Genomic DNA, 13338 nt, shown 5'->3' with positions numbered 1-13338 from the left:
CCGATTCCACTCCCTGCCATGGGCAGGGACACCTTCCACTGTCCCAGGTCACTCCAAGCCCTGTCCAGGGCCTTGGGCACTGCCAGGGATCCAGGGGCAGCCACAGTGCTCTGGGCCAACAATTCCTTCCCAATATCCCATCCAGCCTGCCTCTGGCAGTGGAAGTCATTCCCTGTGTCCTGTCCCTCCATCCCTTGTCCAGTCCCTCTCCGCTCTCAGGAGCCCCTTTAGGCCCTGCCAGGGGCTCGGAGCTCTCCTGGAGCCTTCTCTTCTCCAGTGAACACCCCCAGCCCTCCTGGCTGCTGGGGATCTGCAGCCACCAGGACATCTGGGGTGTTTTGGGGAAGGACAGCAGCCTTAAGCACAGCCGGGCTCCCAGGGAGTCAGAGGAGGCACCGGGCCGGGAACGAAGCAGTTAAACACTGTAAAACACAGGCCGGTGATATTGTGTTGTATAACAGACAGATAATACGTTTTTCTCGGCATCTGTGCTGCGCTTGCCTGAAAAGCTCCAGACCTGATTTTCAACCGCTGTCAGCAGTTCCAGTGCAGCCTCCCAGCGCTGCCACCCCGCAGTAAATACCGGCTTCGCCTTAATCTGCCCCAGCGCAGAGAACCGAGCTGCTGAAAATGCATCTCCCAGACATCCCCTGCGAGCGCAGCTTTAAAATCCATTCGGGAGAAGCAGAGCAGGGGTTTTATTGGAAGGCAAACATAAAGCTCAGCTCCCTCGGAGCGCGGCCCAGGGAGGGGAGATAAAGCCACCCCGGCCCAGGCGGGGGGGAAGGCCATTGTTTGCTACAAAGGACAGGAAACGAGCCTCAAAGGGGACATGAAAGAACCTTAAACAAATGCGATCAGCGAGCGGGGATGGCTCGAGAGCTCCGGGGCTGCTGCGGCCGGCGGGGCTCGGGGCGGGGAGCCGGGACCCCTCGGGTGCTGACCTGCCTTTGCCCCCAAGAGAGGGGCTTGGTGGAGCACAAAAGGGCCAGAGGAGCCTGGGCTCACACCGAACCACACGATGGTGGCCGGGCTCGATGGTAAAATCATCAAATCAAGGAATGGTTTGGGATGGAAAGGACCTTAAAGCTCATCCGGTGCCACCCTGCCATGGCAGGGACACTTTCCACTGTCCCGGGCTGCTCCAAGCCCCGTCCAGCTTGGCCTTGACCTTACGGTAGACTCGATGATCTTATAGCTCTTTTCCTACCTAAAAAATTCCGTGATTCCAACCCCCTTCCCGCATCACGCACGGGCTGTGACTGAGCCGGGCAGGGCACTCAGAGCTTGTCCTTACTCCAGCCTTGGGGCTGCTGTCCACTCTTCAGTGCCCCCAAAACCACTCACCCTCTGCCCTCTGCCCACCCCACACAGCCCCAGGACTGGGTGGTTTTGGGTGTCTCCTTAGGGCCACCCAAGGAGGGAGCTGTTGTGGTGTCCTCCGCCTCTCACTCTCTGGCTGGAGAAACCGAGCGTGTTCAGCGAGAGAAGTCACAGAGCTGCCAAAACGCACCAAGCCAATTCTCTACACGGAGATATCCTTATCTGCTCTGAAAAAGAGTGGGTTTGGTCCTTTGGAGCTGAGCCCCTCTGCTGAACGTTCTGCTCCTCCCAGGGAGAGCAGGCTGGCCTTTGAGCCAAGTGGCAGAAATGACCCACAGTGGCCCACAAAGCCATTTCCTGCCATACAGGCAGGCTGGTGGCCCTCTGCCAGAGGGACAATGAGGACCATGGGGCCTGGCCTGTGAGCCCTCGTGTCCTGTTTACTCGGAGCTTGGTCGTGGATAAGAGAGATCTCTCTGGCTCCTTTTTCAGCAGTTTTGATGCAGCAGCAGGCAGCAGTGCCCAAATCCTGCAGGAATCCTCCTCCTGTGTGGGGTCGCTGGCACTGGTGGCCTTGTGCCTGAGGGGACCTTCCCCAGCCCTTCAGGGGGTCCCACCAGCTCTGTCACCCCCTGGAAGGACAGCAGGGCCTGAGGCCACCGCCGGGCCATGGGCAGTGACCGTCCCCAGCCTGTCCTGGCCCCTGTGACGCCAGCAGCATTCCCGACTCTGCAGCTCGGGGCTGGCCAGGAGAGCCCAGGGCTCTGTGCGCTCCTGTCACACCAGCGAAGGGAAAAACATCACCCCAGCCCCACGGTGACGGGGACGGGGAGCTCCTGCTGTTATCTGTCCTTCCTTGAGCCCAGAGCCCGGCCACCACCCTGCCTTTATCAGCCTGGCCCCGAGGGCAGGCACGCGGGATGGGCTGGGACAGGGGCCGGGCAGGGGGACAGGAATGTGGCACTGGGACAGAGAATGGGACAGAGGGGGCACTGGGGACAGAGGAGTGGCACTGGGGACAGGAATGTGGCACTGGGGACAGAGAATGGGGGCAGAGAGTGGCACTGGGTCAGGGATGTGGCACTGGGGACAGAGATGTGGCACTGGGGACAGGAAAGTGGCACTGAGGACAGAGGAGTGACACTGGGGCAGGAATGGCACTGGGGACAGAGAAGTGCACTGGGGACAGAGAATGGGGACAGAGGAGTGGCACTGGGGACAGGAAAGTGGCACTGAGGACAGAGGAGTGACAATGGGGATAGGGATGTGGTACTGGGGACAGAGGGTGGCACTGGAGGGGAATGTGGCTCTGGGAACAGGAATGTGGCCCTGGGAATGGGAATATGGCCCTGGGCATGGGAATGTGGCACTGGGGACAGGAACGTGGCACTGGGGGCAAGAATATGGCAGTAGGGACAACAAAGTGGCATTGTGGACAGGAATGAGAATGTGGCAGTGGGGACAAGAACATGGCACTGGGGACAGAAAAGTGGTACCAGGGACAGGAACGTGGCCGGGGATGGGAATGTGGCACTGGGACATGAACATAAGTGGCATTGGGGGTGGGGAAGTGACCCTGGGGTGGGAACATGGAATCAGAAATGCTGAGGTTGGAAAAGCCCTCTGGGACCATCGAGTCAGCCATTACTCCAGCACTGCCAAGGCCACCACTAACCCACGTCCCCAAGTGCCACATCCACAGGTTTCACCACTCCCAGGGGTGGTGACTCTGCCCTGGGCAGCTGTGCCAGTGCCTGAGCGCCCTTTCTCTGGAGGAATTGCTCCTGATCTCCAAACTAAACCTCCCTGGAGCAGCCAGAGGCCGTTTGCTCTTGTCCTGTGCTTGGGCTCAGGAGAAGAGCCTGACCCCCACCTGGCTGAACCCTCAGGAGTCAGGACGTTGCCAGAGGCACCTGGGGGTGGGAATATGGAGCTGGAGAAGGGATTGTGGTGCCTGGGGGTGGGAACAGTCCTTGGGCACTGGAGCACTGTGCCTGGAGTTGGGAATGTGGCTCTGGAGACTGGAACACAGTGCCTGGGGATGGGAATACAGTGCTTGAAGGTGGGAACACAGCTCTGGAGATGGAACCGTGTGATCTGGGGATGGGAATGTGGCTCTGGAGAAGGAACGGTGGTGCCTGAGGATGGGAACACAGTGCTGGAGACTGGAACATGGTGTCTGGGGATGGGAACACAGTGCTTGAGGACAGGAATGTAGCACTGGAGATGGAAACACGGTGCCTGGGGTTGGGAACATGGCACTTGAGGATGGCAACACGGTTCTGATGATGGGAACGTGGTGCTGGAGAAGGAACTGTGGTACCTGGGGACGGGAATGTGGCTCAGGAGGAGCAACTGTGGTGCCTGAGGATGGGAACACAGCACTGGAGACTGGAACACATCGCCTGGGGTTGGAAATGTGGCTCTGGAGATTGGAACACAGTGCTGGAGACTGGAACACAATGCTTGGGGTTGGAAATGTGGCTCTGGAGGTTGGAACACAGCACTGGAGACTGGAACACAATGCCTGGCGGTGGGAACAGGTGCCTGAGGATGGGAATGTGGCTCTGGAGATGGGACCATGGCTCTGGAGATGGTTAAGTGGCTCTGGAGAAGAAATCATGGTTCTTGAGGATGGGAACATGGTGCTGGAGACTGCAACATGGTGCCTGGGGATGGGAATGCAGCTCTGGAGGACGGGCATTCCACACGGTGCTGGAGGCTGGAACACAACATCTGAGGATGGGAAGGCGGCACTGCAGAAGGGGACACGGTGCCAGGGGATCGAAAGCGCCTCTGGAAGGCGGTACCCGGGGTGGGTCGCGGCCGGCGGCGGCGCGGGACTCGAACCCGCGTCCCCGGGCTGTGGGCGGTGCCGGCAGGGGCGCTGTGCGGCGCGGGCGGGGGGAGCGCGGCGCGCGCGCCTTTGTTGCCGTTGGCGCCTCTTCCTGCGCCGGGCGGCGGCGCGCGCGGGCGGGGGCGGGAGCGGCACCGGGAGCGCAGCGCGGCTCGGGCCCGGCGGAGCGGAGCGGGGGAGCATGGAGATGGAGAGGCGCTTGACGCTGGAGCTGCGCAACAAGAAGCCGAGCGAGGTAGCGGCGGGGAGCGGGGGGGGGGCAGCGGGCGGCACGTGCTGCGGCGGGGACGCGCGGGGCGGCGGCGGCGGCGGCGGGAGAGCGGCCGGCGGGGGATGCGGCACGGCGGGGGGATGCGGCACGGCGGGGCCCGGCCGGCTTCGGCGGGGCGGGGATGCGGGGGCGCGGGAGCGCGGCGGCGGCGGGAGCGCTCCCGCCCGGCCGGCCCGGCCCGGCATGGCGGCGCGCACGTGCGCGGGGCCCGCCCGGCCCGGGGCCGCGCTGGAGGCGGCGGCGGGGCCCGGCCCGGTACGGCATGGCACAGCCCGGCACGGCACGGCCCGGCACGGCACGGCGGCCGGCACGGCACGGACGGCACGGCACGGCACGGCCCGGCACGGCACGGCACGGCCCGGGCACGGCACGGCACGGCCCGGCACGGCTCGGCCCGGCATGGTCCGGCACGGCACGGCCCGGCCCGGCACAGCCGGCCCTGCACGGCACGGCCCGGCACGGCACGGCACGGCCCGGCACGGCACGGCACGGCACGGCACGGCACGGCACGGCACGGCACGGCACGGCACGGCACGGCCCGGTGGGGCACGGCACGGCCCGGCACGGCCCGGCACGGCACGGCACAGCCCGGCACGGCACGGCACAGCTCGGCCCGGCACGGCCCGCGGGGGCAGCACGGCGGGCAGGGCCGCACAGGCCCCCGCAGCGCAGTCAGCGGGCCCGGCCCGGGGCGGCCATGGCGGCACGGCCATGTTAGCGGCGCCCGGAGCGGCTCCTCCGCCCGGGGAGCGGCTGGGGGCTGCGGGGAGGAACCTTTCGGGGCGCTGGGGCACCGCCGCTGGCCGCCGCGGGGCCGGGCCCGGCTCTGCAGCCCCGCTCCGGGCCGCCTCATCCCCGGCGCTTCTCTTCCTCCGGCCGCCCCTTCCTGGTGCTTCCCTTTCCATGGTTCTCTCCTCTTCCCTTTCCCTGGATCTCCCCGTCCGCTCTCCCCGCATGTCCCCGTGCCCGGGCCGGGCCGGTCCCTCCCTGGCCCCGGCGACACTCGGTGTCGTGGCACCTGCGGCCCCGAGCGCTGGGGAGCGGCTGTGAGCGGCCTTTGGGTGGAGATTAAAGCGGCTCGGCGCATGGCGAGGGTTGCAGCAGCAGAGCGCCTGGGCAGGAGGAGCGCCCGGTCCCCGGGGAGTGACGCCAGGAATTGCAGAGCCGCCGGGGTCGGGGCCGGCTGTCCCTGCGTGTCCCGGAGCTGCTGCAGCTGCAGCGCGGCCCGGGCCCGCAGAAAGGGGCCGGTCTGGTTGGGCTGGGCTTGGCTGGGTTCGGCACAGGGTGCCCGAGCAGCTGGGGCTGCCCCTGATCCCTGGAATGTCCAAGGCCAGGCTGGACAGGGCTTGGAGCAGCCTGGGACAGTGGAAGGTGACCCTGCCATGGCAGGGGTGGAATGGGATGGGCTTTAAGGTCCCTTCCGACCTCAAACCATTCCAGGATTTGTGATAACCTGGTGCAGTTCAGACTCACCTCTGTGCCCACACAACACAGCAGCAGCCACCCGGTCTGGCCTTTGCCACCTTTACGGTCCACCACGGTGACAGGTTCAGTGTGCTTGGAGCATTTTTCTGGAGTGTTGGGAGCAAAACACACTCGGCTCCAAAACTTTTGGCAGAGCCTCCACTCAACCCCCATCAACGATGCCACTGAAGGAGTTTGAAGCAATAATTCATTCTGAGCTGGTGCTGTGAAGGTGGCAAAGATGGCACAGCAGCCCCCAGAGTCTCCCTTTGGGAAGGCAGAGTGGTTTTAAAATGAGTCTCTAATAGTTGGCTGCTGTGAGCAGGAGAGGTAAAATGAGAGTGCTGCGAAGGAGGAATTTGGAGAGCACCATGAGCCTCCTGGCCAAGGCTCATTTTTGCATCTTGCTGTCAGGAATGTGTGGGGTAAAAGCAGGTTTTGGAGGTGGTTTGTGAGAGTTGGGGCTGTGCCTGGGGGGACAGGGAGGCTTCCCCCCAGGTGTTGGGGAGCAGCAGTTCTGTGCTGCTGTTTGGTGGTCCTGGGGGGTTGATCCCTTCGTGTGCTGAATTTTTGGCCACTCCTGAAGGTTCCTGGATGTGGAATCTGTGCTGGGCACAGTGTTTGTGCTATCAGTGGTCTTGTGTCACCAGCCTGAGGTTGGGCTCCTGTGCTGAGTGCTGCTCAGGCGCCTGTGTCACCTCACTGGACACTGTCACAGGGAGGTCAGTCCTCTGGGGACAGGTTTTCTGGCACCCCAGTGGTGTGGGGGACAGAGTGGGAGGGGACAACCCCAGCTGACCTCGTTTGGCCCCTCGTTAGCAGAGCCTGAAGCGTGACTTTGAAAGCTTTATTGATGCCTTGTGTGCACAGAGCGTTGGGATGTGACCTCGTGGTTCCAAACCCCTGTGTGCTGCTTCCTGGAGGGTGGGGACCTTGGTGGGGACAGCAGGAGTGTGTTGGTGGCTTGTGCTTAGAGGGTGAAACCCCAACCACGGTGAGGGACTGTCACCAGAAGTTATTTGGCTTTAAAGTCTGAAATTTGAGCGAGGTGGAACTGGAGGCCCAGCCGTGCTCTGGACGTGTTGGTGATGTCACCTTGGGGGTCCCGGGGGACTGTGGCAGGTGTGGTGACAGCTGTGGGTGTCCCTGTGCAGGTGAAGGAGCTGGTCCTGGATAACTGCCGCTCAGAGGATGGCAAGGTGGTGGGTCTCTCCTCAGACTTTGAGAACCTGGAGTTCCTCAGCATGATCAACATCAACCTGCTGTCAGTGTCCAACCTCCCCAAACTCAACAAGCTGCGGAAGGTGAGTCAGGGCTCTGGTCCCATCTCCAGCAGCCCCGGGCCTTGTGCTGCCCCTGGTGGCACTTGGTTCTCATGTGTTTGCCAGAAAAAGGCCCCTGAATTTTGCTCTTTGCTCACTTTCTGAACCAGTGAGAGGGGTCGGTTTTAATGTGCACCAAAACCCTTCTGAGGTCTTCAGTGTTTAGTGCCCTTCCTCTCTTTTTTTTTTTTTCTTGTTTTTTTCTTTTTTGTTCATGTGCTGCTGTCAGAAGCTTCATGACAGCATAAATATTTTGGATTTTGGAGCACTAACCAGCATGGGGTGGGCTGGCAGTGCTGTGTCCCTGTGGGAAAGGGGTTTTAAGGGCAAACTTGACCTGCTGCTCTGTGAGCTGAAATTGGGGTGCTCCTTGTAGCCCAGTTCTCTGGGCAATTTCCTTCCCTGTATCATGAGCTGAAACACTTGGTGACCATGTGATATTCCCTCTCTTCAGCTGGAGCTGAGTGATAATAGGATTTCTGGTGGCCTTGAAGTTCTAGCAGAGAAAACTCCCAACCTAACACACTTGAACCTAAGCGGCAACAAGATCAAAGACATCAATACCCTGGAGCCCTTGGTGAGTAGAGGCTGTGCTGGAATCCCAGGGTTGACTTTTCCTTTGGGGAATGAGTCTGTGCAGCAGGAATCCAACGTCTTGGTAACTGTTCCAACAGCACTTCGTGGTTCTGATGGGAACAGATTTGATCCCAGTTTGAGGCTGGGCCAGTAGTTAATGGCTCCTCAGTCTGGAAAAGCAGCAGCCAGTTGCTAAAAGAAGCGTGAAATGGGGCTGGATGAGTAAAACTGTGGATGCTCAGTGCCCATCTGAGAAGGGACCGGGAAAGGGTCGGAGGCAGTTGGAGGTAGGTGGCACCTGGGGTGTCATGGAATGAGGTAACTGGACACCAGTGAGGGCATCTGTCACATCAGGCTGAAGGTTGTGCTGTCACAGCACTGCAGGGCTCCCTTTCCCATTGCCACAGTGATCAGTGAGGCTGCAAAAGGCCTCTGAGGCTCCATCTGAGCTGCCCCAGGAAGACTTGCTGTGAGGGACATCTGAAAGGCCTGACACAGGGCATTTCTCTCATTGGCTCTTTTGTCCATCCCTTCCCTCCAGAAGGAATTTGGGATTGTCTTGCTCCTCCTTTCTTTGGTGTGGTGCCCAGTGTGATGGCCTGAGCTGGGCTGTGCCAAGGGCATCCAGGCTGCAGCTCTCCCTGAGCTCTGCTTGCTGTTCTGCCTGGTACTTTGAGCAGGATGAGTCCAGCTCAGCTGCTCCTGAGCTTGCTGGGCCTGTTCTGAAGAAAGAAAGATTTGCAAATACACAAAGAGTTTGTTCCAGAGAGGGAAGCCAGGACAGAGAAGCTGGACAGAAATTTTCTATGCCCACAATGAACAGAAGCAGTGACTCCTCTGCGTCTGAGGAGCTTATGGGGCAAAACCAGTTCTGTGCCGGACCCGGGCAGCACCCCAACCACCCCGCCTTGGCTGCCTGATGCTCAGTCAGTGCTGCATATAACCATAACAAATGGCTTTTTGCAGAAAAAGTTGCCAAACCTCCACAGTCTGGACCTGTTCAACTGCGAGGTGACGATGCTCATCAACTACCGGGAGAGCGTCTTCGCGCTGCTGCCGCAGCTCACTTACCTGGACGGCTTCGACGCCGACGAGCAGGAGGCCCCCGACTCCGACCCCGAGGCTGATGGGGATGCACTGGAAGATGACTATGAGAATGGGGAAGGTGAGGGGTTTTTTTGTTTGTTTTTCCTCCTCCTGGTTTTGCTGCTGCAAAAAGTTTGACCTCTTTTCCACTTAAGGTGCCACAGGTGGGGATTGGCACTGGAGAGGGCTATTGGGGTACCCCCACCCCCTTATCCACAGGGCTGGGTGCTGTCCCTCTTCATCCTCTGTGAGCCCTGCCTGCTGCTCACAGAGCACTGAGGGGTGTCTGGATTTGGGAACTGGGGCACTTCCCTCCGTTCTCCTTTGGTAGAAGGTGAGGAAGAGGAAGATGATGAGGAGGAAGATGATTTGGATGAAGAAGTCATTGATGACGAGGAAGATGAAGACGATGACCTGGAAGGTGAAGAGGAGGAGGATGGAGTAGATGATGAGGTGAGGCTGTCACTGGTTCAGCACCAAGGTCACGTGTTTGTCCCTTGTGTGGTGGCCCAGATGTCACAGGAGCCTCTCCAGGGCACATCTGAGGAGTTTGCCATCCACTCTGGCTCTTGCCCTGCACTCTGGACTCCTGAGAGTCCACAACTCCAAAGAGTTTCCCAGTTCAGTCTTGGCCTGGCACTTCCCATGGCTCTGAGTCTGATCCATGCAGCCCCGTCCCTGGGGATGTGAGCAGCTCTTGGAGAACCAGCAGCTTCTGCCACCCTGAGCCTTCAGTGGGGTGGGAGAGGGGAAGACTGGGGTTACTGCTCATGGGGCTGTAGTTCGTGCAACAAAGCCTCTTGTTTTCATTCCAGGAGGAAGATGAGGAGGAAGATGGTGAGGAGGATGAAGAAGATGAAGCTGAGGAGGGTGAGTTGAGTCCTAACAATCCAATTCCTTGCAGAGCTCCCTCAGCAGTCAAATGTTTGGTGGTTTTGGAGCTTCCTCAGCCTCAGTGCAGGGCTGTTGTTGCTGCAACTTTTCTGGACAAGCTGGTACTGAGCAGTGTCATCATCAGGGGTCACACAGGGAGGGATGGGTTTCAGGACCTCCAAATTCCAGCCATGCTGGGTAATTCCGGGAAATGTGAGGTCAGTTGCTTAGAAAAGCAGTTCTGGGAACAGATGGGCGGTGCAGGAGCAGGGCTCCTGTCACAGGAGTGTGTGAAGGAATCTCCTGGGGACACCTTCCCCTCTCACCAGCCTGGACCTGAGCTTGGGGCCAGACTCCTCTGGTTGTAACAAACATGAACACTCAGATGAAAGTTGGCAGAATATTCTGGCTGGTGTGAATTCAAACAATCTTCGATGAATTATGGAATTGTTAAGGCTGGGAAATCCCTGTGAGTGCAACGCCACCATGTTCACCACTGACCCCTGTCCCCAAGTGCCACATCCACACTTTTTGAACAGTTCCAGGGATGGTGATTCCACCACTGCCCTGGGCAGCCTGTGCCAATGCCTGACCACCTTCTCCTTGAAGGGATTTTTCCCAATATCCCATCTTAAACCTCACCTCATGCAACTTGAGGCCGTTTTCTCTTGGCCCTGGTACTTGTCACCTGGGACAAGACTGAGCTTCCCTGGCTGTCCCCTCCTGTCAGGGAGTTGTGCAGAGCCACAAGGTCCCCCCTGAGCCTCTTTTTCTCCAGGCTGAGCCCCTTTCCAGCTCCCTCAGCCCCTCCTGGGGCTCCAGCCCCTTCCCAGCTCCGTTCCCTTCCCTGGACATGCTCCAGCCCCTCCAGGTCCTTCTTGTCCTGAGGGGCCCAGAACTGACCCAGGATTTGAGGCCTCAGCACTGGGGGCCATGAGCTTGGTCAGGAATTCCTAAATTCTGCAGATGCTGTGTTTTTGAGGGTGCTCAAAAAAAAAAAAAAAAAAACAAAAAGCCCTTTTCAGCTGTTACCCAGGATGCTTGGAGGGCAGAGAAAGTTGTTGGTGTCTCATGTCAGCCCAGGGTGGATCTGCTCCCAGATGGTGCCAGTCTTTCCTGTGCTTGCTCAGCTGCTGCCCCCTGGGCTGGGCTGGAAGAGTGAATCCCCCTTCTCTTTGCAGACCATCTGTGTGGGGAGAAGAGAAAACGAAGTCTAGAGGATGAAGGAGAGGAAGATGCAGAGGATGAAGAGGATGATGAGGATGACTGATCCCAGCGAGCCAATCAGTTTTACAGACTCTGACTGTGCTTGTCTTAACCTCCCCGTTGTGTCTGTGTGAGACTGTAAATCCCTGTCTCCCACTCCTCCTCCTCCCCCTTTGTATGGCTGCAGCGTCCACAATATATTTTTTTAAGATTTAGAATACTGTAGGCATTCAGGGGAATCTTCCATACAAGGCTCACTTTTTTCTCACAAGTATCTCATGACCAAAGGCTTTTCTCCGTTCGGTGGTTTGTGCAGCAGCTTGCAAAACAAAACAAAAAAAACAAAAAAAGAGAAAAAAAAATCACGGGAAAAAAAAAATCACAAAAAAAAGAAAAAAAAAAAATCTCCCCCTTAGGGTATCTGTGTGTCTGAAATCAGCTGTGCCACACTGGACCCAGAGCTCCAGCTCACACCCTGCCAGCACAGAAGGCCTTTGCCACCCTCGTGCCCTCAGCCCAGGGCTCTGAAGACGCTTTTTGAGCCATCTCGGGTGCAAAATCTGGTTCATCTCCGTGGACTCGGAACCATCCCTGAGGGTGTGTCAGATCTGAAATCATGGTGATGTGATCTCTGGACATGCTTGAAGATGCTTTAGTGCTGGGGATGGGGGTTGCCTGGGGTTTTGGGGGGGAGGGAGGGAGGGGCTGCTTGCATGACCAGGTACCTCTGCTGATGCACCTTGCAGTAGCCCTGCACTTGCTTTCCTAATATTTTTATAAACTGGAACATTTTTCCCATTGGCCAGCTACGAACCCTCCCTTGGGCTGTGCCAGGTGAGGGGGTTTTGTGGCCGCGTCTGTGCTGTGGGGAGGCTCCCGGTGCCCTGCAGCACCTTTGGGAAGGGGTAGGGAATGCAGGTGAGGGGATACTGCTCCTCCATCCGCCTCCATTTCACACTGTACGCCCTGTGCAGCCACCATCACTGTGATGCTCCTGCAGACCGTGTTAGCCTGTAAATTCTCAGGGTCCTTCTGCCAGCCAGTGCCACCTCTGCACAGGCCCCCGGTGCCAGCCTGGCCTGGGCATCCTCCTCCTCCTGTGTTCCCAGCATGGAACAGAGCTCCAGCTCCCCGCCCGTGTCCCCACTCCGGGGGTGCCACCCCGAGGTGACTGGAGGGAGGATTTGGGGAGCCCAGCCCCATTCCCACCTTCCCTCTCATCCCAGAGGTGTCCAGCCAGCGCATCCCGTGGGAGAAGGGCCCGGGGAGAGGGAGGGATGCTCGGGGTGGGGACAGCGCTGTGCTGCTGCCCGGGGGTGCAGACAAGCACTGGCACTTTGTGGCATTCCCGCTGCGTGCTCCGGGCGCTCCGGGCGCCCCCGGGGCTCCAGCCCTCCCCTCCCAGCGGGGTGTGGGGTGGGTGGTTGTGCTCTGCAGCACGGCCCCGGTCCTGTCGCTTCGTTCTCGCTGGTGTCTCTTGCATTGTACAGTCGCTGTGACCATTCGGAGAAGAACTAATCCTGTAAAATGCAAACTGAGTAACTTATAAATGTTTTAAGGAATTTTAAAAAGAAAAGGAAAAAAAAAAAGTCAGAGCAGCAGTTACTTTTAATTTTTTTTCCCTGCATTTTTAGCAGATTGTATGGATTTTATATTAGCCTAGTAACTGTCAGGTTTTGATTGGTCAAACTAGTCCCAGAAATAAGGATCTCCAGCCCTTTTGTATCTTTTGTTACAAAATTTGGATAAAACTTTAATAAAGACTTCAGTTTTTAAAAATCCATTGCAATGGAGCTTGTCTTGGCTGCCTCTGCCTTGGGAACAGGCAGGAATGCTCGGAGTGGGGCTTGGGGCAGGTTTGGGTTTCTCCTGGGAGCAGGGACTGTCCCCTGTCCCCAGGTGGGCTGGGTTTGGCTGGTGGGGACAGAGGGGGGGCTCTGCTGTGGGGTGGGGTCCCAGCACGATGGGGTCTGCAGGACCCCCATGGCCCAGTGCTGCCCTTGGAGGGGCCCAGAGCCAGATTTAGGGTCAGGCAGAGCTTGGGCAGGGTCTCCCCTCTGGCCTTTGGGGGGTGGACACCTGCCCTGGAGGAGGCAGGGGAGTGTTCAGTGGGCAGCTTCTTGTGCCAGCTGGGCACGGGGGGCTGAGCTGTGCCCCCTCCCCTCTCTGGGACCTCGGGGTCCCTCCCCTTGGGGGGCTCTGTGACCCTGTGATGAGCTGTCACTGTCAGGTCTCGCAGCTCAGGGACACTTCAGGGTGTCCATCCCCCTGCTCAGGGCCTGAGGGGACTGGGGAGGGCACAGTCCCAGCTCGGGGGGGCTGCAGGAGGGAGCTGGGGCACCCTGGGGTGCTGCTCACCC

General features: G+C 59.1%; 1 protein-coding gene across 4 annotated transcripts; it reads left to right on the top strand.

Moving 5' to 3' along the window:
- Positions 1 to 4270: 4270 nt before the first annotated feature.
- Positions 4271 to 12757, top strand: LOC136371941 (acidic leucine-rich nuclear phosphoprotein 32 family member B). 4 transcript variants are annotated; one of them, XM_066336334.1, is made up of 7 exons: positions 4271 to 4415; positions 7070 to 7219; positions 7692 to 7814; positions 8780 to 8978; positions 9234 to 9352; positions 9715 to 9769; positions 10954 to 12757. In XM_066336334.1, exons 1-7 carry the CDS (start codon positions 4362 to 4364, stop codon positions 11040 to 11042), a joined length of 789 nt encoding a protein of 262 aa, XP_066192431.1. In that variant the 5' UTR covers positions 4271 to 4361; the 3' UTR covers positions 11043 to 12757. The 4 variants fall into 4 exon arrangements, with proteins under 4 accessions (XP_066192431.1, XP_066192430.1, XP_066192429.1 ...); XM_066336333.1 differs by having other exon boundaries at positions 9231 to 9352; XM_066336332.1 differs by lacking the exon at positions 4271 to 4415 and adding an exon at positions 6754 to 6909.
- Positions 12758 to 13338: the final 581 nt, after the last annotated feature.

Source organism: Sylvia atricapilla, chromosome 26, assembly GCF_009819655.1.
Source record: "Sylvia atricapilla isolate bSylAtr1 chromosome 26, bSylAtr1.pri, whole genome shotgun sequence".
In the NCBI taxonomy this organism is placed as follows: domain Eukaryota; kingdom Metazoa; phylum Chordata; class Aves; order Passeriformes; family Sylviidae; genus Sylvia; species Sylvia atricapilla.
Note: the sequence above shows the minus strand (reverse complement) of the source record. Positions and strands in the feature narration are given on the sequence as shown.